The 25869-nt window shown below is 48.0% G+C and overlaps 1 protein-coding gene and 1 non-coding gene across 6 annotated transcripts in view; one reads left to right on the forward strand and one right to left on the reverse strand.

Moving 5' to 3' along the window:
- The window catches only part of Dop1b (DOP1 leucine zipper like protein B), a 99992-nt gene that overhangs the window by 440 nt on the left and 73683 nt on the right, over window positions 1-25869 (forward strand). For all 5 annotated transcript variants that reach the window (XR_007347758.1, XR_007347757.1, XM_048803651.1 and 2 more), the window contains exons 2-4: window positions 3673-3837; window positions 23583-23764; window positions 24467-24637. Coding sequence is in view for 3 of the 5 variants with exons in the window: in XM_048803651.1 (XP_048659608.1) it covers window positions 3700-3837; window positions 23583-23764; window positions 24467-24637 (491 nt within the window). In the remaining 2 variants the exon portion in view is untranslated. The remainder of the gene's footprint in view (window positions 1-3672; window positions 3838-23582; window positions 23765-24466; window positions 24638-25869) is intronic.
- LOC125617054 lies at window positions 17802-17972 on the reverse strand. Its single transcript, XR_007347907.1, has one exon. It is a non-coding gene; the product is annotated as a small nucleolar RNA SNORA67 (small nucleolar RNA).

A 25869-nucleotide genomic window follows, 5' to 3' on the forward strand; every position in this document is an offset into this window, starting at 1 on the left:
GTGCCCGCGCCTTGCCCGGCGTTCGCGCCCTCGGCCGCCCGGCGGCGCGGGCGTCCTTCCCTGGGTGCGGAGGGTTCGGGCGGCGCCGAGGGGCGGTCCCGGGTGCAGGTGGCTCCCGGACGCGCGCTGCTGCAGTGCGGGGATGGCCCGCCGAGGCTGCGCGTGGGCGTGGGGCGCCGGCCTGACATCCCGCCGGCAGCCTGGGAGGGTCCCCTCCGGGTTCTCCGGGCCACGGCCGAGGAGGATGCGCGGGCACGCCCTCGCCGGGCCGGGCGCGGGTGGAGGTCAGGTGGGTCACCACCCGGCCATCCTCTTGGCTGGCGGAGGGCGGAAGAGCTCTGCCTTTGTTTGCGGGTGCGGTCCCAATTGGGGAGGAGGCTGGGGACGCCGGCCTTTCCGAACTGAGGGCTTTCCTGTTAAGGAAACTCCCCCCTGCCACCACCTCGTTCCCCCGACTGTGCCCAGGAGAAGGGATCCAGCCGCAGTGCGCGCGCTTTGCTGGCCTGGCCCTGCGTCCTGCAGGATTCTTGGCTGCGGGCAGCATGGGGATCCCCTTAGCTCCTCCAAGAGCGGCTGCTGACAACACTGTCACCCGCAGGTATTGCCCTCACCTGGAGACGGCAGCCCGACAGGCTCCGCAACGGAGGGGAAACCTTTGTAGGTATTTTTTTGGGAGGTGGGTGGGTAAAGTGTTGGACAGCCTCACCCCAAAGCCTACTTCTGCTAGGTGTCTTTAATTTTTTCAGTACATTTTCAGTACAATTACTACTTAGAAAGACCAAACTCTAAATAATGTGTCTTCCAGTTGATTAGGCCAACTGGCTGTGAGTGTGTGTGCCATAGATCAAGGGTTGTTCCTATCTGTGAGTAAATCTCGCTCATGGATTAGTGGCTATTTACAATTTTCACTCTGTTTTGTTTTTAGCCAACTTGCTCCTCCTTGTACCCGTATTTACAATGAACTTCTTTGGGATCTAGCAGATGGTTTTTCACTTGAACTTGTTTTTCTAAGAAGTTAAGAATGGGTAAGGTAGAGATATCCTACTGACATTTTTAGTCTTAAGGTGAACATATCTGGTCAGACACATTTGTATGATTACTCGTTTGTGTGCATAATTGTTTGTAGGCTATAACTCTTACCAGTTTAGCAAACTATCAAATCTCTCACAAAGATGTATCCAGGATGGATTGCAAGATCTAACCAAAAAAAAAGCTATTTAAGGACTGAACTAGTCCTTCTTGCCCTAGCATAACATAGCATCTCACTGACCTGAGCTGGAATCCTGGTTCAGCCGGCCGCTAGCTAAGTGGCCTTCAGAATTTTCTGAGTGACCTGATTCCCAATATCCTCATCTTGGAACTGATAATACTCTTGGGACTCCTGTGTATTGCATGAGATAAATGCATGCATGAATGATGGGATACCAAGCTCACACAGAAGACTGGTATAGTATCATCATATCAAATGCCCTGTATTTATAAATAAAGGAGCTTGCTTGAATGACTATTTCCAAACTTCTCATTTTGCTCATACACCAAATAGTACTTTCTTCATATGAGTAGCCATAGCATTGAACTGCTTCAGTTACCTATTCTTGCCTGGCTGGCGCTCTCTTTGCCAAGAGCAGTGGCTCACCTTTGCCACCTCACCTCCTAAACACACACCTTTATCACTGGTGCAGCTCTTCCTGGTACTGTGAGCCACCCACACCTGTGGACCTTGAGGACTTCTGCCTGTTGTAAGGCTTCCTCTTTCTTCTTGCCTGTTTCTGATACTTCAGCCTACTCTCTGTCACTGTGTATGCACATTAAGTTGAAATTATGCATTTAGATATTTCCTTTTTTATTAGGCTGTATACAGTGAGACTAGGAACCTTGTAATCTTCAGGTTTCTTTCCCCAGTGCTTAGATGTTTAGTTGAGTAAACAGGTTGTACATGGAGTAGTGTGGTGCTGTAGTTAGGCTGGATTTCAGGCCAGGAAATTTCTTAGGGGAGGGAAAAAAAAAAAAAAGCTATGGACTGTTTGGATATGCCAACTTCTCAGTCTTTTGTTGGCAAAATAAACAAATTACCACCTCTCATTGCCATCCTTTCCTTAATATTTTCAAACAGTGTGAAGGATTATATTTCAGAAAAAGGGACAATCTTCCCATGAATGATTTTGTTTGGGGGGGGTGCATATGTGTAGCACAGTATGTTTTTGCAGAGGGGGCACAGAATGTGCAAAGGCCTTGTGGTAGAACAAGTCTGTCTTGGGTCTTGCAGAGTGTGGTGAGGAGCGAAGTAGGTGGATCCTTGTAGGCAGGGGAGGGAGAAGTTTGAATTTATTATAAACAATGTAGGAAGAGTTTTAAACATAGCCTTGATGTTTTCTTAATGTGTGTTTTAAGACGATTCCTGACCTATGAAATATACTGGAGAGGGACAAAGATGTGAGAGAGAGCTGTTAGGAACCCTGTGCAAACCTGCATGGGGCAGGAGGCTTGCTGTGCATTGAAATGGGATGGAGAACCATCGAGTCAACAGCATTTTCTAAAGAAACCAACAGGACTTGGGTTGGGTGTGGTGAAGGAAGAGTCAGGATGACAGAATGTCCCAGGGACACAGGTGCCACTTTCTGAGAAGAAGAAGACAGGAAGAAGCATGCTCTGTGAGTGGAATTCAGAGTTTAGTTTTTATAGTAGTGTTATTGAGATATAATTTAAAGATCATAAAGTCCATTCATTCAAGGATATAATCCAGTGGATTTTAGTAAGTTCACGGAGTTGTGTAGCCATCGTCATATTCTATATTTCCACCACCTCCGAGAGATGTGTGCCCACATGGGGGTCCCTCTGCTTCCACCCACCCTCTGCAACTGCCAGCCTTGCCGTCAGTGAAGATTCACCTGCTGTGGGCATTTCACATGATGGAGTCGTGTAGCATATGGTCTTTCTCAGCTTCTTCCCCCCCTCACCCCCCGCCACCCCCCTCAGCTGGGTTTTCAGGAGTCACTGCGCTGTAGCCCATGTCAGCACTTAGTTCCTCCTCGTTGCCATCCGCTGTGAGGAACAGTGCTGCTCTCAGGTGCTTCATATCCCATCCTTATTTTCTTTGCTTTTGCAGTGCTGGGGATCAAGCCTTGGGCCTCACAAATGCTAGGCAAGGACTCCACCACTAGCTACCTCCCCAGCATACATACATCCTATTATATATATATATATTTTTTTCTCACCAGATCTTCTTGTAGAATATTCCCAGTCTTCTGGTGTCATGGTAGAGGATTCAGGTGCTCAATACACCATTCGGTTTAAGAGCATGTCCTTAGGTATTACAGATACCCTGTGATGGGGGAAGGGCTGACTGCACTGAGAATTGGCACCTGGCAACAATATATAGTTTAGTAGTTTTGCACATTTCACTCTTAGAATTAATGCTGTCAATTAGGTGGAAGCTGGGGGCCTCCTTTCTGCTGGGCGTGTTTGTCTCCCTCAGAATCCTGGAGGCTGGAATCACTGATCTTTTATTTACCATAGTGCCCAGCCCAGAAACCCTGCTAAATATTTGAACTGTATTGCCAAGTGCATCTACACGGCAGTGTTTGTGGACACGTGTCGCCCATGGCTCTGTGCTGGGAAGTATTTGTGTCCCTGAACAGATCCCTCATTTGTCTGTTCTTTGATTTGCTTTAGATACTCTCCGCACTGTGAGAATGTAAGATGGATCCAGAGGAGCAGGAGCTGTTAAATGACTACAGATACAGAAATTATTCCTCAGGGATTGAAAAGGCTTTAAGAAATTTTGAGTCTTCAAGTGAATGGGCAGATCTCATATCTTCACTTGGCAAGCTCAACAAGGTATGTGGGACAGGTACTGTTTGGAGGTGGGGACACAGTTGTCTTTTTAGTATTTATTGCAAGGAATTTGTGGTGACTATAACAATTAAACAATACAGAAAAGAAAAACCACCCCAGTGCTGTACCTCAGTTACCCTCTGCTTGTCATCTGTATGTATGTCTCTTAGCCTTGCTGAGCCTAACATTATAGGGTTCACGCATTTAAACCATCTTCTTTTCAATAATTATGTCTGCACAAGATAAAGTTTAAAATCGTCAGCTCTGTTATTCAAAGATTGCTCTTTATACACGGCCCAGGATTTTTACTGTTTTTTTTTTTTTTTTTAATTTACTTTTTTGATCCTTTTTCTCCTGACTGGTAACTCCCAGAAGATTAAAGGATGAAATGAACATTGAAATCCACCCCACACTAGTGTGTGTGTGTGTGTGTGTTTGGATAAGAGCAAGGGGCGAGATCTGGGGGGACCCACACTGGTCAGATGTGGGCTTGACCTTGAGCTCTTAAATGGCCTACAGCCAAGACCATCATATATTTTCCTATTCTGCCCAGAGGGTGATGACAGAGACACCCTTAAGCCCTCAGATGACTAGTGTGGCATATAAGTAGAGAATATTTGTGCTCAAAGAGGTTGTGCCCAGCTCTGTGGCCAGCATTTGAGTATGGAACCTGTGTGCCAGGTGGGAATTGGGAGACTCCCAGCTGTACCCTGCAGGCCTGGACTCCTCAGGTCGGACACACCAGGGAACTCTTAACAGGCCTCCCTGGAGGGGAAGGAGGTCTCCGTTCCCCTCCAGCAACAGGTGTGAGCAAAGAACGTGAGCAGGTTGAGCCCATGCACTGCCTGGGCAGTAGTCCAGCCCTGATGCTGAAATGTGCTCTCAGTCCCTGAGAGGTGGCTGTCACGCTCAGTGAAGATAGGTGGTTATTACAGCTGGTCTCTTGCAAGGCACATTTACAACAGGTAAATGTCAGGGTTGGGTGCTGGCTGGGGTGGACAAGCATCTGCTCCTAAGGTCTTCTTACAAGACAGGAGCCTGAGCTTCCTGCAGTCATCCAGCTGCAAATAAGGAATTCTCAATTGGAGACAGTGATCGCCTGCTCACCTGGAGGAGGTCACTATTTTAGGGCAAAATGGAAGACTGGGGTGGAGGTGTGTTCAGCTTCTTTGTATTTTACTAGTTTAGCACTTTGTATTTCACTATTTTGGCTCACCTGGAGTCTAAGAGGTTTTTTGTGTGTATATGTGTGGGGTGTTCATTATTTCTGTCTTCCTTTTTCTTAATTGAGATAAAATTAACATAAAATTCACCGTTTATCCATTTTAAAACATAACAGTTGCTTGGCGTTTAGTACATTTACATAGTTGTGCAATCAGCATTCCTATTCAGTTCTTAAACCTTTCCATCACCTTAAAGGAAACCCATGCACATGACACGGTCTTCCCCCAACCCCCCCTTTCCCCTGCCTAGCCACAAGCAACCACTAGCCTACTTCTGTCTTTATGGACAGTTCCTGCAAATGGAATCACACACTGTGTAGCCCTTTGAGTCTGCCTTATTTCACTTGGCGTAAGATTCTCAAGGTTCAGCCATCTTGCAGCATCTACAAGAATTCGCTGTTTTAGGGCTGTTATTCCACTGTCTAGAAAGACCGTCCATCAGTTGATGGGTTTTCACCTTGTGGCTATTGTGAATATGCTGTGACTCTATTTGTGCATATAGTTTGTTTGAACACCAGTCTTCAGTTCTTTAGCATATACATGTAGGAATGAGGTTGCTGGTCCTGTGGAGCCTGTGTTTAACTCTCCGAGGAAACACCAGCTTGTTTTTCTCAGCAGCTGCACGATTTTACTCACCTACCAGCAACACAGAAGGGTTCTGATTTCTCCTCATCTTCACCCCCACTTGTTTTCAGTTTTTATTTGATAATAGCCTTCCTAAAGTGTGTGAAACGATATCTCATTGTGGTTTTGATTTTCATTTTCCTAGTGACTAATAATTTGGGGCACTTTTTCATGTGTTTATGGGCTATTTGTATACCCTTTTCAAAAAATTTCTATTCAATATCTGGCCCATTTTTGTTGTTGATTTATAGTTCTGTATGTATTTTGGATGCTAGGCCCTTTTTGGGTGTATGATTTGCAAAATGTTTTATTTTTCCCCCATTCTGTGGGTTGTCATTTAAAATTTTCTGATAATGTCCTTTTTTTTTTTTTTGAAAGAGAGAGGTAGAGAGAGAGAATTTTAATATTTATTTTTTAGTTATCGGCGGGCACAACATCTTTGTTTGTATGTGGTGCTGAGAATCGAACCCGGGCCGCACGCATGCCAGGCGAGCGCGCTACCGCTTGAGCCACATCCCCAGCCCCTGATAATGTCCTTGATGTGCAAAAGTTTTTAATTTTGATGTCCAATTAACTGTTTTTTTGCTTGAGCTTTTGGTGTTCTGTATGAGAAATGGCTGTCAAATCCAGCATCATGAACACTTGCCCTGTGTTTTCTTCTAAGAGCTCTTTTAGTTTTAGCTCTTGTGTTGTGATCTTTGATTCCTTTTGAGTAAATTTCTGTGCACGATGCGGGGCAAGGGTCCAGCTTCACTCCTCTGCCTGTGGAGATCCAGTTGCCCCAGCACTAGTTGGTCTTTTCCCACTGAAAGGTGTGGGAGCGCTGTTGGTAACCAACTGACCGCAGAGATACGGGTGTGTTTGAACTCCAGTTCTTTCCCATTGCTCTGTACCTGTATACTTATTGCTAGTACCACATTGTGTGTGGGGGGGTGTTTTCGTTTTTATTTATTTATTTTTGCGTTGGGATGGAACCCGAGGCTTCAAGCAGGCTAAGCATGTGCTCCATTCCTGAGCTATGCTCACAGGCCCTGGATGGGTGACTGAGTCTCTCCGGGTTCTCTGTCCCCTAATATAAAATGTGACCAAAAGGCCATCTTAATCCATTCAGTCCACAAATGTCAGATTAGCTAACACAGAGTGGCCCAGTCCAGGCATGCTGTGTATATAACTGACTCCATCCTCCATCAACCCAGGAGAGCGGGAACACTCAGAGCCTGTCTGTTACCACACAGCGCAGCCAGTGTACGCAAAGAAAGGGCAGACTCTGATTTCCTCTTCTTGCCACATTCCCGGAGTCCAGGACCTTCGTGGGTGCTGCGTACTTATGTGTTGTGGCAGGGACAGTGTCTCCATCTGCCCCACGTGGCATTTTGAAGAGCTTGATCCTTTAGTACGGCCTGTTGTGGGCATGATTTTCCTTTCTTATCCCAGCCCACGGGTGCACTGCAGGATTGGGGTTGGTCTGTCTTCCATCGACACCCACTTCTACTCTCTAGGAACAAGTGGTGCACAAGGAGTCCTCCATTCATTCCCTTCCAGCCATGGCAGGACCAGAGTGCACTTCCAGATGCCTTCCTTCTTCAAAGACTCACTCACTAACTTGAACTCCTTTTATAGTATTGTACTGGTTAGAAGTTTTAAAAGACAACTTGTCACTGTGGTTGTGACTCGAGGACTCTCACTGTCTCATCTTGGCCGTGCTTCTTGTTCTGTCATTGTAATTAAGCAACAAGTTACACCAGCCACCCTGAAAGATTTTCAAGGCGTCAGAGGGACAAGGGTGACAATCAGGCCTGTCTCAATCTGCCCACGATGGTTAACATTCATGGTGCTCACTGTGTGCTAAGGACTTGGTGTCCTCAGCTTTGTTGTGTAACCTTTGCAACATATCTTGAGATCAGGCCTAACCTAAGCAGCTTGTGCAGGGCCGCAGCCAGCCAGCCAGCCAGCCACAGGGGGAGGACTCAGACCTAGCACAGCCTGGCCCTGGGCACATGGTCTTTTTTTTTTCTTTTTTGGTACCAGGATTGAACCCAAGGGTGCTTAACCACTGAGCCACATCCCCAGCCCTTTTTATTTTTTGAGACAGGGTCTTACTAAGTTGCTTAGGGCCTCACTAAGTTGCTGAGGCTGGCTTTGAACTTGAAATCTTCCTGCCTCAGCCTTCTAAGCTGCTGGGATTACAGGCATGTGCTGCTGCACCCGGCTGAATCTGTGGTCTTGAGCAGGGTTTCCCGGGCTTTTCCATGTCAGTGTCTGTGAAGCTCATGTTTACCACTGCATTTGTGTGCTAGGGCTGCTGGAATACAGTATCACACTGAGTGGCTTCAACCACAGAAATGTATTGTCTCACACTCCTAGAGGCCAGAGGTCAGAAATCAGAGTGGCATCAGAGCCAGTCCTTCTGAGGGCTGTCAGAGTCTGTACCAGGCCTCCCTGCGCCTGCTGGCTGCTGACAGTCTCTGGAGTTTCTTAGTCAATGGGCGCATCATCCTGATCTCTGCCTGGGTTCTCCCTCTGTGCTTATCTGTCCAAGTTTTCATTCTTTCCGAGGACTGTGCCTCTTCACCACCAAGGACCCTTACTCCTTCGCCCAAAGGAGGTGGGTATAGCCATTAGCCCCATTTTACCAGTGACTATTGACCAACTTCCCAATGTTACATAGCTTCTAGTGGTAACAGGGTTGAATTGTGTCTTCCAAAAAGAACATGTTGCAGTCCTGACCCCTAGAAGTAACTGAATTTGCAAATAGGATCTTTATAGAGACAGTCAAGCTAAATGGGTCATTAGGGTGTGGCGGTGATCCAGTCTGACTGGTCCTCAAAAGAAAGGGAAATTGGACAGACTTGCACAGAGGGAGAGCACCCGGAGAGGACGAGGCATCCACCAGCCAGGGAACACCAGAGGCCGATGGCAACCGGCAGACACCAGGAAAGCCTGGAACAGATTTTGCAGCATTCAGAAGGACTGGCTCTTTTGGTACTTTGATGTCTGACTTCTGGCCCCCAGGAATGCGAGACAATGCCTTTCAGTGGTTGGAGCCACTCGGCAGGTGGTACTGTGTTTCTGCAGCCCTAGCACACAAACACAGTGGCAAAACCAAGACACATGTATGCCTGGGTGCTGCGATGTGCCCCCAACACAGAGCTCCTGCTCCCATGGAGTGGGAGGCTTCATTGGCAGGACACAGACAACAGGCCACAAATATGTGATGGGTGCTGAACACCAAGAAGGAGATAATCCTGGGGTGTGGGGTGGTGAGGAGGAGGCCAGGTGCTGTTTTAGAGACAACTCTGATCACAGGACATGGAGCAGAGGCCTGAATGCAGTGGGCAAGCTGGCAGGAAGGCCTTCTGGGGCATAGGCCTGAGGGTGCATCGTGGAGGGTGCATTGTGGGGTGCCTACTTCTGAGGGCTTGCAGGTGCCCCTACATCTCAGTGGCTGCTGCTGCCACAGTTAACTCCCCACTCTGGATCTGAGTGGGGGTCTGAGGTGACATGTTCGCCTACAGGATGCCTGTTTTCATCTTGTCCTCTCTCATAGGCCCATCTGTTACAGTGTGGCACCTCAGTAGGGGACTACTATTTTAGCCATTCACCAGCAACCTTCTGGTGTCTCCATGACCTTGAGGTTGTCAAATAGTGCAATACTAGGGTTGAAGTGGGAGGACATGGCCTGGTTGGCAGTGGGGCCAGGTCTCAGGTCGGGTTTTATTCTAGAGTGGGCAGGGGGAGGAGAAGCCACTGAGAGCCCTTCCTGGGAGGACTTGAGCAAGGAGACCTGTCTTTACCTGTTAAGAGGATCCCTCTGGCTGCCATAGAGCACGGGAGTCCTGGTGGAGGTAGGCACCTGTAGCCCGAGAGCAGTGACTGGCTGAGGGTTTGGAGGCGCGGGAGGGAGCAAGTTGGGTCAGGGTAACTCTAGTTGTTACTGCTTCTCTGAGGCTTGTAGCTTCTGTGTTCTGTGGGACCTGGCGGGTGCCAATATGCATGGAGATTTTTCCTAAGGTTTAATGTGGTGGGATTTCTTAGATTAATGTATATGCACAGAACTCAGTTACTTTAGCATTGAATTAATAAAAACTGTTATGATGCAGATGCAAATCATACTGTGGGTTTGGTCAAGATGCTCTCTTGGTGGGTGGCTGTAAGCACAAACCATAGATTCAGAAAAGCAGATGCTTCTTGCTCAACCTTTTTTACTAACAGAAAACTGAGCCCTGAGAGGTCTTGCTTTATCCAACTCTAGACAGATTCTAATTGTATCATTTTACCAACTTGTTAAATTTTCAATACAATTTCTAGAATTTTTCTATAATATGGTATCACTGACTTTTTTTAGGGTATTGTGTAGCTTTTGTAGTTTTTAGGTGTGTCAGCATAATCAGGGTAGCTTTGGCTACTTGTTCATCTGAGACTTCAAGCCATCATCTAATTATTTTTAGATAAATTTTAATCAATAAAATATATAAAACAAAATACGATTCAGCTTTCAAAAAAGGAGTGCATCCTGTCATTTGGGACAGATGGATGAAACTGAGGAAGGTTATGTTAAGTGCACTAAGCCTACCACAGAAAGATGGATACTGCAGTCTGAACTCCGGTGGAGGGAAGAATGCGGAGCTTTAGAGGTAGAGAGTCAAGGAGGGGGCCAGGGACTGGGAGCTCTTGGTTAAAGGATACCAGATTTCAGTTAGAAAGAAAGAAGCTTAGCAGAGCATGGTGGCTCCCAGCCCCAAAATGAAGGATAGTGAATGCCTCTGGATTTAAAAGCTTATGACCAATCTTCTTTTTTAAAAAATTGTCCTTGGTAGTACCAGTGCCCCAAGTGAGCCATCTCTTTTTGCTGCTTTTGAGGACAGACAGATGGCCAGAGGCAGGTTTCCTGAACCACATGGACAGCTAGGGACCTTGGGCATCCCCGGACAGCTCCTGAAGTCTTCAGTTTATTTTGGTCTCCTTGTAGAGCAGAGCCTCCTCATCATTGGTCTTAGAATGAGCACCACAGTTCTGGAGGAGCAGGAGGCGCATGGGCTCAGGGCTCGGGCCAGGTGAGCTGTTTTGGACCTTTGCAGAGTCCAGGCAGGATCTTAATTTTCACCCCTGCCCAAATCACCCCTCTCCTCTGTTGACTGGTATCTGTTCACATAGAGCCACTCTAGTTCTGAGCCTGCCTTGTTCACTAGGACCACCACCACCAAACACCCCAGGCTGGGGGGCTGCACACACTTGGCTTGCTTTTCACCATCCTGGAGGCCAGAAGTCCAGGGTGAAGGTGGCTCCAGGTGGTTTCTCCTGAGGCCTCTTTCCTTGGCTTGCAAATGGTGTCTTCTCCCTGTGTTTGTCCCTCTGTGTCTGTATTCTGATCTGTTCTTATAGGGATACCGGCCCACCCTAAGGGCCTCGTTCTACTTAATTGCCTCTTTTGAGGCCCTGTCTCCGTATACAGTCACACCCTGAGATGTTGGAGTTGGGACTTCAGCTCGGGCATTTGCAGGCAACGTGATTCAGCCTGTAACCAGGTCTGAGGAGGTGCACATCGTCTCTGCACACACTAGCTTTTTTAAGAAAGCTCATTTCTGGTGGAAGCCCAGGTGGTCTTTCGTCACACCCCTGATAGAAGTTAAAAGGTCATTTCTTTAATCTCCTTCGTGCCCATGAGTGCCCTAGAGACCTTCAGTTCTTGCGTGTGCAGTGATGCAGTGATGCCCTGCATACTTAGCAGCCTGTGTAGACTGATACAGAAGAATTGACTCTGGACATCCGCGTCAGGGATCCTTCCTGATGATCTATGCCCACAGCCACGCTCCAGAGCTCTGTGCTGACTGCTTCATGGAGGGTGCATTGTGGGGTGCCTACTTCTGAGTGTCTTGCAGGTGCCCCTACATCTCAGTGGCTGCTGCTGCCACAGTTAACTCCCCACTCTGGATCTGAGTGGGGGGGTCTGAGGTGACATCTTTGCCTACAGGATGCCTGTTTTCATCTTGTGCTCTCTAATAGGCCCATCTGTTACAGTGTGGCACCTCAGTAGGGGACTATTATTTTAGCCATTCACCAGTAACCTTCTGGTGTCTCCGTGCCTGTGACCTTGAGGTTGTCAAATAGTGCAATACTAGGGTCGCGGTGGGAGGACATGGCCTGGATGGCCTTCTGAGAAGAGGCCAAGTGGAGAGGATGCTGTTGACAACTTACCGACTCCCTTCTCTCTTAAGTAAAGTAGCCTTGTGCTGAAAGTACACATAGGATCCATTTATTTCTGACAGCATCCTGATGTTCTTGGCAGCAGAATTGAGAAGATGTAGCTAAAAGTATGGCACATCTAACCCTGCTTCTAATGGGTGGCAGAGGTTGTGCAGTCCTGGTTTGCCACAGTGACTGTAGGGCTCAGATGACATGACGTTCTGGCTCCATTCCCTACCCCAGGCCATCTGGAAGGAGCTGAGATTGTGCAAGGGCCTTGCCGACTTGGGCTTCATCAGCAGCCCGTGTGCAAGCCACTTGGACACTGTAGGATTGAGAGCGTTTCTCTTTGACGAGCAGAATTGACTCTGCATTTCAATTCTTGGTAGCTAGAATAAGGTCTTACTGGTTTTGTGTTTGAGTAAAAGAACCTTTTGCCTTTCTTCCTTTCCAAGCCTGCTAGAGAGAAACAGTCCAGGTTTGGACAGATGAATTAGCTCTCCACTTGCCTAACGACGAAAGCTCCTCTAGCAGAATTGAGTTTAGAAGGAAACTTCTAAAGGATAAAGGAAAGGGCTTGTGATCCACTTATGTGGTATAAATTCTTCTGAGAAAGTTATACAGCTAGAAGTGTCTTGCAGGCCTTGGTATGGAAGACACTATGTACTGAATTGCCACACCCACCACTGCCAAATTCATATGTTGCCGCCATAACCCTCAGTGTGACTCCCTATGGAGCAAGGTCTTCAGGTAATTTAGGTTAAATGAAGTCATTATGGTGGGGCCCTGAGCTGATATCACTGTGGCCTTATAAGAAGAGAGAGACACTCCCTCCTTCCTCCATTCCTCGCCTTACCCCATGTGAGGACACAGCCAGAGGCAGCTCTCTTCAAGCCAGGTGGGAAGAGAACTGAATCACCTGTCACCTTGATCATGGACCTCAACCTCCAGTACTGGGAGAAGTGAATTTTCTGTTGTTTAAGCCACACGGTATGTGGTATTTTGTTGTAGCAGCCTGTGTAGACTGACACAGAAGGAACTAAGTTAAAATTGGCTGTTTTTCACTCAAGGCAGCTGTTTGAACATGAATACCTGCTGTGATTTAAGCAGGTATTTAAGCCTAATATGGGCATTCCCATTTATTTATTTTTTAAAATGGTCTTTAACTTCCCTTTTTTTTCCCTTCCCATTTTCTTGACATAAATAAAGTAAACTGCACACATTTGAAGTGTATAATTTGGCAACTGTTGAGATTTGTGTATATCTGGGTGAAAGTATTGCCACAATCAAGATAATGAATGTGTATCTGTCACCCCCAGGAGTTTCCCCATGCACTTTCATAACCACTTACTCCCTCTTGGTCCCTAGATGAGTGCCAATCTGCTTCCTATCACTATAGATTCGTTTGCATTTTCTAAAACTTTTATAAATAAAGTCATCTGTTTCTCTGATCTGGCTTCTTTTCCTCAGCAAAGCTATTTTGAGAGTTGTTGTGGATGTTGATCATTCCCTTTTGCTGAGTAAGGCCCATGGATATATACGGGTGGTTTATCCACTTCCCCGTTAATGGAAGTTTGGGTTACATCCAAAGATATAGGTTTAATTGTTTTAAGAAACTGCCCGACCTTTTCCCTAGTGGTTGTATCATTTTGCATTCCCAGCCTCAGTGGCTGAGGTCACAGCTCCTCTGTGTCCTCGCCCCACTTGGTAGGGTCAGATTAACTTCAGCCACTTCAGTGGAGTGAGCACCTCACTGTGGCTCTGCATTTCCCCCATGACAGAGGACTAGGAGAGGAGCACAGGTTGCTGTGAATGTGTTCTAGTCCTATGACATCCCCCAAAGATAGCCGCGAGGGTCTCCATAGTCTCATCGTGTATAGTAAAAAGTGGGAGGTAGCCACCAGCTGTAGGGGTGTGGTCATGAGGCAGTCTGTGCTAGAACAGTGCCCTGGCAGTCGCAGCCTTCCCGTGGGACAGACCTGTAGTCCACTGACGTGAGCACACGAGAAATGCTCATGAGGAAATGAGGGAGCAGAAAAGGCAGGTTGACACTTCTCTGTAGCCTCTTAGTCGCACACATGCGTGGACAAAATCTAGAAGCCCTTTATTGTTGTGCTAATGTATTTCCGGTTTTTCATGATTCTAAAGAAAGCTGTCATGAGCCTCTCTGTGCACAGGGCTGTTTACATCAAGGTGAGCTGGCTGGGGAGGCGTTGATGTGCCAGAAGGCCTGTGGCTAATGCTGTGGCCACAGGATCTTTTGGTGGCCTTATTTTTCCACTAATCTGTCTGCACGGATGCTGGGGACTCCACCTGTTAAGTGCTGTCCTTATCATGCATTGATCTGGAAGGACGGTTCTCTTTCCCCACTCCTCACCTCCTCTCTTTCCAAATTCCTCTGGCATTTTCAGGCTGGGAACTTTAGAATCGCTTGTAAAGTTTAAAAACCGTTAAGTGGGGAGGTTTGTGGACATTAGCTAACAATTATAGGTTACTCTGTGTGAAGAAGCGACATGTTTACACAGATGGGCCTTCCACGTGGGAATGTGGTGAGTCTCCTCGGTCATTAAGAAGTATTCACTTGTGACCCTAAGGATTTTGTCATTCTTCTCACATAAGTCCTTCCTGTTCCTCAGGTTTTTAGGGAGATGTTATGCATGCGTTTTGCTATCGTGACTGGATTTCTTTTCTGGGCGCACGTGCGTGTGTGTGCGCGTGTGTGTGTGGTGCTGGAAGTGGCACCAGGCCTCACACAGGCTAGGGGAGCACTGTGCCGCTGAGCTGCACCCCAGCCCGCCTCTGTTTTAACTAGTTGGAGGAGAGGAAACCATCAACCGGTGGAACTGAGAACTGATTATCTTAGTGAATGTATTTGTTTTCTTAGGTTCTTGTCTTTGAGTTCTTCAGGTAGACAGGTGCACCATCCACCAATATTAAATTTGTGTATTTTTTCCTAATATTTTGCTAGCATTTTCTGGAACAGGGTTAAATAATGATGCTACAGTAACGTTAGCTGCTAAAACAAGACTAAAAACTCAGTGCTGTGTGAAAGCATGCACAGGGAAGTGTTTGTGTGTTTTGTTTGTAGTGCTGCAGATAAAACCCAGGACGTTCTGCATGCTGGGAAGGGCTCCCCCCTGAACTTCATCCAGCCCCATAGTGATGTCCTGACAGGCCTTAGTGGCACATGTCACTTCCGCTCACATGCTCGAGGCACACCAGGAAAATATCTAGTGTGAACACATCTCACTGACATATGGCCGGACTGCACCCCTTACCCACCTACATGTGTGAAACGTGTGGGTGGGCATGCATGTGTGTGTTCGTGTGTGGCAAGTGTATGCCTGGGCGGTCTGTGTGTGTAGGTGTCTGTGCATTTGGTGTTGCCCCTGCGAGGCCAGGAGGTGGACATGGACGTGTGCCTGTGTGCACCCCTCCTCTCTGAGGCCAGCCTGTGAGTGGTGGCAGCACACATTCTGTGTGAGGAAGCCTCTATGGAGTGTTCAGGTGACCCTCAGGGGGGCAGATGGAGCTGCTGGTGTCTAGTTTCGAGCTGGGCTGTGTGAACAGGCTCGGCAGTTCCAAGACCAGCACTCCCTCCCTGCAGAGCCGGGTCAGGCAATTGCACAGAGGGGCTTCTAGAGCCATCAGGCCAGGCCTGCCGGACTCCCTGGCTGCCTCCATCTTCCCACCTGTGCCTTTGAAAGTCTTGGTCGCTTGTCCATGTGGTGCCCTCTGCCAGGAGCGAGGCCTGCTCAGAAAGCATGAGTCAGTATTAGCTAGAGCAAGCCTAATCAAGGAGGTAAATGGATTCAAAAGAAGTAAAACACTCTTAAGAAGAATTTTAAAGAAAAAAACAAGTGTTCTAGTGCATCTCTCACTGGCATGGAAGGCAAAGGGAACGCAGGAGTTCCATCCCTCACTAGTGGCTGTCTGGCAGCTGGGGTGAGCTGCAGATGGTAGCTGCCCAGAGCTGGTAACTAGGACTGGCTGGCCAAATGCAGCATGGCTGTGTTCCAGCTGGTGACCTTTTTGAGAAGGAAGCTCCTTGTTTTAGTAGTTCTGACAATGTCCCTCCCCCAGGTAAAAGTGACCTCACAGGTGCCGGTGGGACCCAGCTTCCTGCAGTGGCTCCCAGGGCCCTTGCTGACGGACCTATTTCTCAGCTTCTCTCTCTCTCAGCCCCCACCTCCAGCCCCCAAGGCACCGCCATTCAAGGAAAGCATGACGCTCCGCTCGGGCTGTGGGGCCTTGGCTTGCTGTAATGTGGCAAGTCCTGGCCAATCTGTTATCACTCAGGTCTGTTCTTTCCTTTGTAAAGGGCACTGCTAGTGTCCCTTGGCGAGTACACAGCCAGTGTTGAAACTAGTGCCACCTGTCAGGTCTGACTCACTGTGCCGTCTCACAGCTGCGTTTCATGGCATGAAAAGAACATCCTTATAAAGATGACTGACTTCCAGAGGGAGCAGGCCCATATCTCATGTGGTGAACACAGTTCCTCCTTTGCTTGAGGAGACAGGCTTCCAAATGACTCACGTTTTTTTGTGGACAAATATTTGGCTGCTGGAGCCATGTCATTGCCCTGTGCAGGGGCAGGTTGGGACTCTCTGCTGAGAATGTTTTTTGTTTTTTTAAATATTTTTTAGTTGATGGACCTTTATTTATTTTTATGTGGTGCTGAGAATCAAACCCAGTGCCTCACATATGCTAGGCATGCACTCTACCACTGAGCCACAGCCCTAGCCCTCTGAGAATTTTTTTTTAATATTTATCTTTTTTTTTAGTTGGAGTTGGACACAATACCTTTGTTTTATTTATTTTTATGTGGTGCTGAGGATCGAACCCAGGGCCTTGCACGTGCAAGGTGAGAGCTCTACCACTGAGCCACAATCCCAGCTCCCTGCTGGGAACTTTTAAAGGAAACATTTTTTAAAACTGATTTTACAGGCTAAATAAAGCATTTTTAAAATCAAACATAATTCTTCCTCCTTCCCACCCATATTATTAATTTATGTTTATTTAAAAACATTTGTAATTGAAGTAAAATACACATAATATAAAATTTACCATCTTAACTATTTTGAAGTCTGTTGAATTACCTTTTGAGTTCATGGTCTAGTCTATTGAAAATTTTCATTGTAGTTCCTACATGGAACCCTTCTAAATCAGCTGGAGAGTCCTGGAGAATATCACACTGTCAGATTGTATAATGCCAAAGGAAAACATAGGTATTTTCTTGGGTGAAACAAAGTGAGATAACTTTCCTAGCCTTTGGGAATGATGTTGGGTTGTAGTTCAAGGCTCCCCCCACCCTCTTATTTTTGTTTTTAAATATTCTTTTAGTTGCAGATAGACACAGTATCTTTATTTATTTTTATGTGGTGCTGAGGATCGAATCCAGCTCTTCACACATGCAAGGCAGGTACTCTACTGCTGAGCTACAGTCCCAGGCCCCCACCTTTTTAAATAAACTTAGATTTTATTTTTTGTATTTTTTTCTTTTGTTTCAAAAAGTGACATTTATTCAAAGAAAAGAAAAAAATTGACAAGGTGTCCATTTCTTGGCTCCCTTCCATCCCCTTTCCAGCTGATCTTAGCCCCCAGGATTGAACCCTGGTTGGAATTAGGTAGCAGGACAGCCTCTCAGATAAGGTCAGCAACATTAAGGGGCATCTCTTCAGTGGAGGTGTTGTAGAAGGTCTCAATGTCTCAAAGAGTCCTCTGTCGTCTTCTGCTACCATGTTAATAGCCACACCCTTACAGTCAAAACGCCCACCTTGGCCAATTTTGTGGATGTAGTTTTCCCTGTTGGTAGGAAGGTCATAGTTGATGACTAAAGAAATCTGCTGTACATCAGCGCCTCTGGCCTATGTCAAGAAAGATGGCCAATTCAGCCTGTGGATTGAAGATATGATCCATCCAGAGGAACTTAAATATGCATGTTTGCAGCCGAAGGGAAGCAAAAGAAGTTAAGTATCCTCTGTCTCCCAAAGACCTTAGGTAAGCCAGGTTTTCTTCTGAGTTGCTCCTTTCCTGAGAGAGGCACCTTTCTTGTGTTTTGTAAATATTTGTTTACTTACTTATTGGTGCTGGGGATCCAGCCCAGGGGCCTGTGTATGCTAAGTGTGCACTCTGCCACTGAGCTCCAGCCCCAGCCCTTGTTATTTTAAGATCAATCTACTAAGCCTACAAATATAAAGAGGTAAAAAATATTGTAATTATATCTTAATTATAGTTCTAGAAATGCTTGGAATGGTACAGTTCCTGGGTGAAATAAGGAAGTCTAATTTCCTGTTTAATTGTAGCTTTTCCTTCCCATATAGCACTTTCAAAGTGTGATTTTGAAAACATGGCCATTTTTCCTTCCAGGTTCATCTATTTCTCTGATGTATTTATTCCCCAGTTGTAGGACATTTCTCCAACCTACCTATATTAGGCTGACTAGCCAGCCAATCTGAAAACCCCACCCAAAACATGAAACAGCCCTGCAAGTATTTGCTGAGCTTTCTTGCTGGAGAGGATTCTTGCCAGAACAAAATGCCCGGTTAGAGGCTGGAAAGCGAGAGACAGAGGGTAGCCTTTCCGTTCGTGCCAGGATGCCAGTCCTGGCAGCTCTTGGAGAGCTGGGGGTGGATGAGAATGAGGGAAAGTCTGGGAAGAGAGGCTGACTTCACGTTTGGCCCAGTTTTAGCCCAAGGGAGAAAAAATCACCAAGATTGCACAGGAGGGCAGGTGCTCTTGCTTTGTCCAGCGTTTTGAATCAGGAGAACAGCTTGAGAGTTGCCCGTGAGCTATGGCTTCCTTTTTAACATCCCAGTGCTTCATGACTTCACTTTTTCTGAGCCAGGTTTCGTGGGTCATAATGTCATTTACCCATGCAGGTGCGAGCTGGCTTTGGTGTAGGGCAAAGGGTGAAGAGGCTTCCAGAGAATAAGGACACCCACCAGAACTTTAATAGAATTTACTAGTTCATTAAGGAACACACACACACACACAGGAATCAGGAGTTTACAAGCCCTTAGAGCCTAATTAGAAACTGAAGCTCACTCTCAGTTTCAGATGCTAGACTGTGGCCATGGGTCTCTTGAGGGTTTGCTGAAATGTGTCCCCTGGTTCTCTGGTCAAGAAGGAGTCTTCAGTTTGGTGTGGGAAAGGTCTGTTGTGGAAGTGACACACAAGTTTATGGTTTATGTAGCCTTAGCCAATGTGAGCAATTGCCATGAAACTGAATCTTTTATATTTTTAATTGTAGTAAAATATACATAATATAAAACTTAGCATTTTGACCTCCCCCCCCCTCCCCCAGACAGGATCTTGCTGTGTTGCCCAGGATGGCTTTGAATTCCTGGGCTCAAGTGATCCTCCTGCCTCAGCTGTCCAAGCGGCAGGGATTGCAGGTGCACATCATTGAGCCCATCTTAACCAGTTTTAAGTGTACATTCATGGGTTGGGAGTAGCTCAGTTGATAGAGTGCTTGATTCGCATGCACAAAGCCCTGGGTTCAATCCTCAGTACCACACACACACACAAAAGTGGTAGCATAGCATTAAAGTGTATTTGTGTTTTGTGGATGTCACCACCATCCATCTCCAGAATGTTTTCATCTTCCTGAACTGAAACTTTATACCCATTAAATAATAACTTCTGTTCCTCCCTCCTCCCAGACCCTGGCAGCCTCCTTTCTACTTCCTGTCTCTCTGAATTCAGCTACACTAGGGACCTCAGCTAAGTGGAATCACATGATATTTGTTCTTTTATGACAGCTCCCTTCACTTAGCACCGTGTCCTTGGGGTTCATCCAGGTTGTAGCCTGTGTCAGAACTTCCTTCCCCTCTAAGCCTCAGAATGTCCCACTGTGTATTCACATTTTGTTGATCCCTTCATCATCAGTGGACACCGGGCTGTTTGTCATTGGCAGTGCTGGTGTATACTGCTGCTGTGGACAAGAGGTTGCAAGTATCTGCTAACGTCCCTGCTTGCAAAAGCACCTTTTGGATATATATCTAGACGTGGGATTGATTGATCTGATGACACTTTGATAAGCAAATGAAATGTTCAGTCTCTGGGGGAGTCACCTCACTGTTCTCCACAGTGGCCACGCGGTATGCATCCCCAGCAGCAGTGCACAGTGTTCAGTATTGATCCTCCCAGGCAAGGGCTGTTCCTTCTAGAATACCTTCTTTTACAAAAGTAGCAGCAGCTACAGATAGTATGCTCCATTTCCCCTAATAGAGAGGAGGCATGGAACACCCAGGTCCTGCAGAAAAGTGTCCTCAGAAGAGAATGTGGCTGGCCATGTAGGCCAGGCGCCTCGGCTCCTTTCCAAGGGCATGGGCAGAGGAACTTCTGAATCAGTGGGTCTAACCAAAGAAATTGCGGCAGTGGAGGACCCCATCGAGCTCTGAGCTTTTAGCATCCAGAAGGAGGGAATAAATAATGGATAGCTCTTTCTTTTGTAAGAGAACTCTTACTACTGCATCCAAAAGATAAGCTTCTGCTCTTGCCATCCCACTGGGCCATGCATCCTCCCTCTGTCCAGCGTGTCCACACAGCTTGGTACATGCCTTTCCTGCTCATCACCTAGAAGCTGTCCTGAACGTCGTATTGCTGCTGGGGTCTGACAGCAGCCCCGATGCTGTATCACTTGCCTGTCCTGCACCTCGCTTCATCTTGTCACGGTGGACTGTCATCTCACATCTGCACGAGGAGAGCCAGTGCAATACAGTGAGGTACTTAGAGAGGTCACATTCGCATAATTTCTGGTTCATGATACTGCTTTCACTGTTCTGTTTTGTTATTGTTTTCAGTGCCTGACTTATAAATAAAACTTTATTATAGATTGTATGTATAAGCAAAAATGGAGTATGAGAGGCTCATTATCTGTGGTATTGAACATCCACAGGGAGTCTTGGGACACATCACCATACAGATAGGAGGGACTCTTATTAATTTGTCTGAGAAGGAGGTGATCTTGATGTGATGGTTATGCTGTGGCAACAGACAAGCCTTGAATCTCAGAGACCTTTTTTTGCTGTGCTGGGGATGGAGGCCAGGGCCCTGTGCACACTAGGCAAGTGCTCTGCCACTGAGCCATATGACTTTCACAGCTGGTGTTCTTCTGGCTCACTGGGTCAGCAGCTGGTTTCTGTCTCTCCAGTTTCTCAGGACCCAGGCTGGGGTCCTTTTTTTTTTCCCTCAACCTTTTTTTTTTTGTATTGGAGTTCCAACCCAGGGTGCTTTACCACTGAGCCACATTCCCATCCCTTTTTTTTTTTTTTTTTTTTTTTTGAGACAGGATCTCACTTAGTTGTTTAGAGCCTCACTAGGTTGTTGGAGCAGGCCTTGAACTTGTGATCCTCCTGCCTCAGCCTCCCAAACCCCTGGGGTCAGCCTCTGTTTCTTTTTTTTTTTTTTTAAGTTTTAAATGGACACGATACCTTTATTTTGTTTATTTAATTTGTTTATGTGGTGCTGGGGATAGAAGCCAGTGCCTCACACATTCCAGGCAAGTGCTCTACCATTGAGCCACAACCCCAGCCCAGCCTCTGTTTCTTGATCTTAGAGTGGTCAGAAGGCCTGACAAGCTCTGAGTTGGCTTTCAAAGCCCAAGCCAGAGTCAGCTCACAGTGGCACTCACCTCCCTGGCTGGAGTAAGTCCGGTTGCCATCCTGGGATCAAAGGGAAGAACAATGGGATCCTGCTTTGCACAGACTGAGGGGAGCAAAATACCCACAAATCCTAAATGCCATCTGAGGGACTGGACATCTGTGGCACCAGAAATAGCAGAAGTCCTTAAAACTACACTGAGCAAAACTGAGATTAGAGAAAACCATCTTATCAAAAATAACTTCCAGTGAAGACAGCCTTGAGCCCCCTGCCCACACCATGCAAGAAAGCCACCAGTGGTAGAAAGGACTCTCTGGGAGTGTGTCCTCAGGGCTGGCCAGGAGCCACACTTGCTGTAGCTGGGTGACAGCTCCTGGCCCTCCTGCCTTTCTCACGTTTGAAAATGTCCCTTGTGAAAGTGCCTTTCCCTTCCAGTGCCCATGCGGCCTTTATCTGCAGCATCTCTGTTTGTTCTCATCCTCTGTTACAGTGTGTGACTTAAGTGGCCTCCTTGATTTTTTTTTTTTTAACATAAACACATTATTCAAATTATTTTGTTGGTTTTCCCTTTGTTTAAAATACTAGGTTTTTTATAATGTCTTAAAATATTTCTTGATGATTGAACCCTGGCATGCTCTACCAATGAGCTATATCCCCTAACCTTTTTTAAAATATTATTTTGAGGCAGGGTCTCACTAAGTTACCCAGGCTGACCCTGAACTTGTGATCCTCCTGCCTCAGCCTCCTGAGTGGCTGGGACTATAGGCATGCATCTGTAATTGTATGGACTTTGAGAGTTCATGTAGGCCTCAGGCCTCTGATGACACATGTTGTTTTCCTCTCCCCCTCTACCTCCCACATAACCTGAGTGCGTGTTAGAGGAGGGACCATTTTCTTTGTAAAAAGACAGCTGTCATGGCCTGCAGGGCACATGGCCCAGGGCGGCCATCCTGGCCAAGTGGAATGCAGTTGGCATGGCAAATATTCCAGCCGCCTGCTCTGGTTTAGGCACTGCAGGAAGTGCTGAAGACAGCAGAGATGGGTGATAGTCGGGGTGAGAGGACAGGCGAGGAGCAGCAGCAGGCCAGTGGGACTCGTGGACTGCTCTGTGTGTGGCGAAGGCTAGATCTGGAGTGTTAGGGAACAGTGAGCAGCACAGGCAGGAGCCAGGCCTGGAGGCCCCTGGGTGGCCCTCAGGCAGCTTGGAGTTCACCCAGGGGCTTTCGTCGACTCACGTGTGGGAGGATGTGCTGTGATGTGGGTGTGCAGCACAGCATCAGACCCTGTACCGCACCACGGAGACATCAGCTATTCCCAGCCGCGGGGCTCTGCGGTGGTCACTTGAAGCTAGGAGAGCAGCTCTGACCTGCTCATGCTCTGGACCCGGTGTCTTGGCAAGGCACATCACATCCTGCAGACCCTTCTTGCCACAGCCCTGGGTCCCACCCCTGGACACCTCGCCTGAGACGCCATTGCTCATCCCAACTGGGTGGTGGCGGTTTTCTCCGATGGACACTGGATCCCTCCCAGGACCACCCCAGCTGGTGTAGATGCCAGGAAGTGTGCCCCCCACCCCCACTCAGTGTAGGTGAGCCCCCACTCAGAGCCACCTGGCTGGGCAGCTCAGCAGAGAGAGTGTGAAGGAAGACACAGCCATCTTCCTGTCCCCGAACAAAGCACAGGGCTTCCTTGGCTGGCACAGCAGGGCTTTGCTAGGGACAGGGGGTGTCTGCCCCACGCCGCCTGTCTTCTGCTTGTCTTGAGTGTAGACTGGTTTCTTCTGGAGCTGGAGGTTCACCAATCCGTCATCTGCATGTGGTGTCCAAGGTGTGGCTAAGAAACCTGCTTGATGGTGACACGGTCACGCTATTGCCTTCCTCCTCCCCAGCATTGGCTAGGGGCTTTCCAGCCACTTGTGGTCCCAGAGCCTAGCTCATGGCCCTTCCTAGGCCCTCTGGGTTCCACTACATCCCCACCCGTCACGTTCCACTACATCACCCTGATCTGCATGCCGTCTTGGGGCCACACTGTGGCCTTCCTCACCTCAACAGATTGACTCTGCGTTGCAGATATCACCTCCGCCTTGCTCATGTGCTTTTCCTCATTGCGCAGGCTCTCCAGAGCAACCTGAAGTATTCCTTGTTGCCCAAACGCCTGGTTATCAGCAAGAGGTTAGCTCAGTGTTTGCACCCCGCCCTGCCCAGTGGAGTCCACTTGAAAGCTCTGGAAACCTACGAGATTATCTTTAAAATTGTGGGGACCAAATGGCTGGCCAAGGACTTGTTCTTATACAGGTACGATTGCTTCTCTGCCGTAGACTTTCTGTTACATGAGCAATCCATCTTTCAGTTCACAGGATTAAAAAACGACAAGCAGAATGCGTGTGGGGGAGGGGTGCATGCACACAGGTCCTAAGCCACCACTGGGAGGTGACTGAGGGTCACCTTCCAGAGCCTCTGTGGCCAGTATGTACATGTGTTTGAAGGAGAACCAGAGTATGCACGCAGCTTGGTTGCCTGCTCTTTGCTTAACAATATCTTATGACCATCTCATGGCCAGCATGCATCTGTATCACCAGTTCAAATGGCAGTATGTTTGTTCTTGAAAACTCCTTTTGCTGTGTGCCGTGGCACATGCCTATAATCCCAGCAGTTTGGGAGGCTGAGGCAGGAGGATTGGGAGTTTAAAGCCAGCCTCAGCAACTCATCGAGACCCTAATGAGACCCTGTCTCTAAATAAAATTTTTAAGAAGAGCTGGATGTGGTTAAATAGTTTAGTGCTTCTGGGTTCAGTTCCCAGAATGAATGAATGAGTGAATGAACGACCCCCTTCTGCGCCTGGGCCTGTGGCTCAGTGGTGGTGCTTGCCTGGCATGTGCATGGCCTTGGGTTCCATCCCCAGCACTGCAAACAAACAGAGACACTGCCTCCTGCAGGCCGATGTCCTCCTGAGTGGTACCTGATTCTCCCCAACCCTCCCTTTTCTCCTTCCCAAAGCTGCGGTCTGTTCCCGCTCCTGGCGAACGCCGCCATGGCGGTGCGGCCTGTGCTGCTCAGCCTGTATGAGAAGTACTTCCTCCCGCTGCAGAAGCTGCTCCTGCCCAGTCTCCAGGCCTTCCTCGTGGGCCTGCTGCCCGGCCTAGAGGAGGGCTCCGAGATCTACGACAGGTGGGTAGGCCTCTTGCCCAGTGTGACACTTGGCCTGTCCAGGCCGGGGTTGTTCTGCTGCTTTACAGGAGAAGCACCAAGACTCGAGCAGTGGGGGAGGGTGCTGCGGGAGGTGGATGGATGCGGCTCAGTGTGGTCTTGGCTTCCTGGCACTGCACTGTCTCTCTCAACAAATGGGGCCGTCCCAAGCAGAGCGATTAGACCCTATACCTGGAGAAGTGTAGTGGTTAATAAGGGAGGCCATGTACAGGGTTCCACTACATCCCCACCCGTCACAGAGGCACCAGGTCGTCACAGTTGGAGCTGGAGAAGGCTTGATGCAGCTGCCCCTGAGGGGGACGCAGACTGCAGGGCGCCTGCAGCACGCACTCTGCCCACACTTTGCCCCTCGTACCCCGGCCTCCTGTGCTCTGAGAACTGTCTCCACCACAGCGAGGGTGGGAAGGTGGGGAGGAGGCCCAGGCGCATGGCCACAAGTGCCAGAGCCAGGATTCTAAGCCATAGGTGTCACGTTCTAAAGTCCTTCCTCGAGCTACTGAAGAAGAAAGCAAAGCCAGATTCACAGAGCGGCGGGGCTAGGAAAAGCGACTACCTTGGCCAGTTTCAGCAGCACCTTGAGAGACTTGTAAAGTCAGGAGTAGGAGTTCACGAGGTTTTCTTGTTGCTGCCTAGGAGTGGAGGAGGGCGTGTGTCCACTCAGACTTTTGCAGTAGAAGCAGGGTCCTTTTTTTTTTTTTTTTTAAGAATCATGAAGAACTTGTTTCTGGCCTGCCAACACTTGACAGTGGCTGCAGCGATCAGCTCCTGTTAATGGGACCCATTCTAAGGGCCCCACTGCAGGGTCTGGTGGTGACTGGGCCTGGAGTTTCCCCTTGGTGACAGGGTGCAGCACTTGCTTTTCCCTGTGCTGAGGCATAAGCCACCGCACCCTGGCCTGTGGCATTGGCCATGACTGCGCCTCCGCCAGAGCAGTACTAACTCCAGAGATGGGAGTTCAAATCATTCCCACAGGGGTGAAAGGACCTCTTCCCAAAGGAACAGTAGGCTTATTATTGGGACGCAGCTCTTCTACTCTAAAAGGACTTATGATAAGTCCTGGGGTAATTGATCCCGATTATGAAGGTGAAATAAAAATTATAGCCAGTTCTCCAAAGGGTATATCAGTAATTTCACCAGGAGATAGAATAGCACAGTTACTAATAATACCCAGCCTACATGATAAATTTTCCAGT

This window comes from Marmota marmota, unplaced genomic scaffold (assembly GCF_001458135.2).
Source record: "Marmota marmota marmota unplaced genomic scaffold, marMar, whole genome shotgun sequence".
NCBI lineage: Eukaryota > Metazoa > Chordata > Mammalia > Rodentia > Sciuridae > Marmota > Marmota marmota.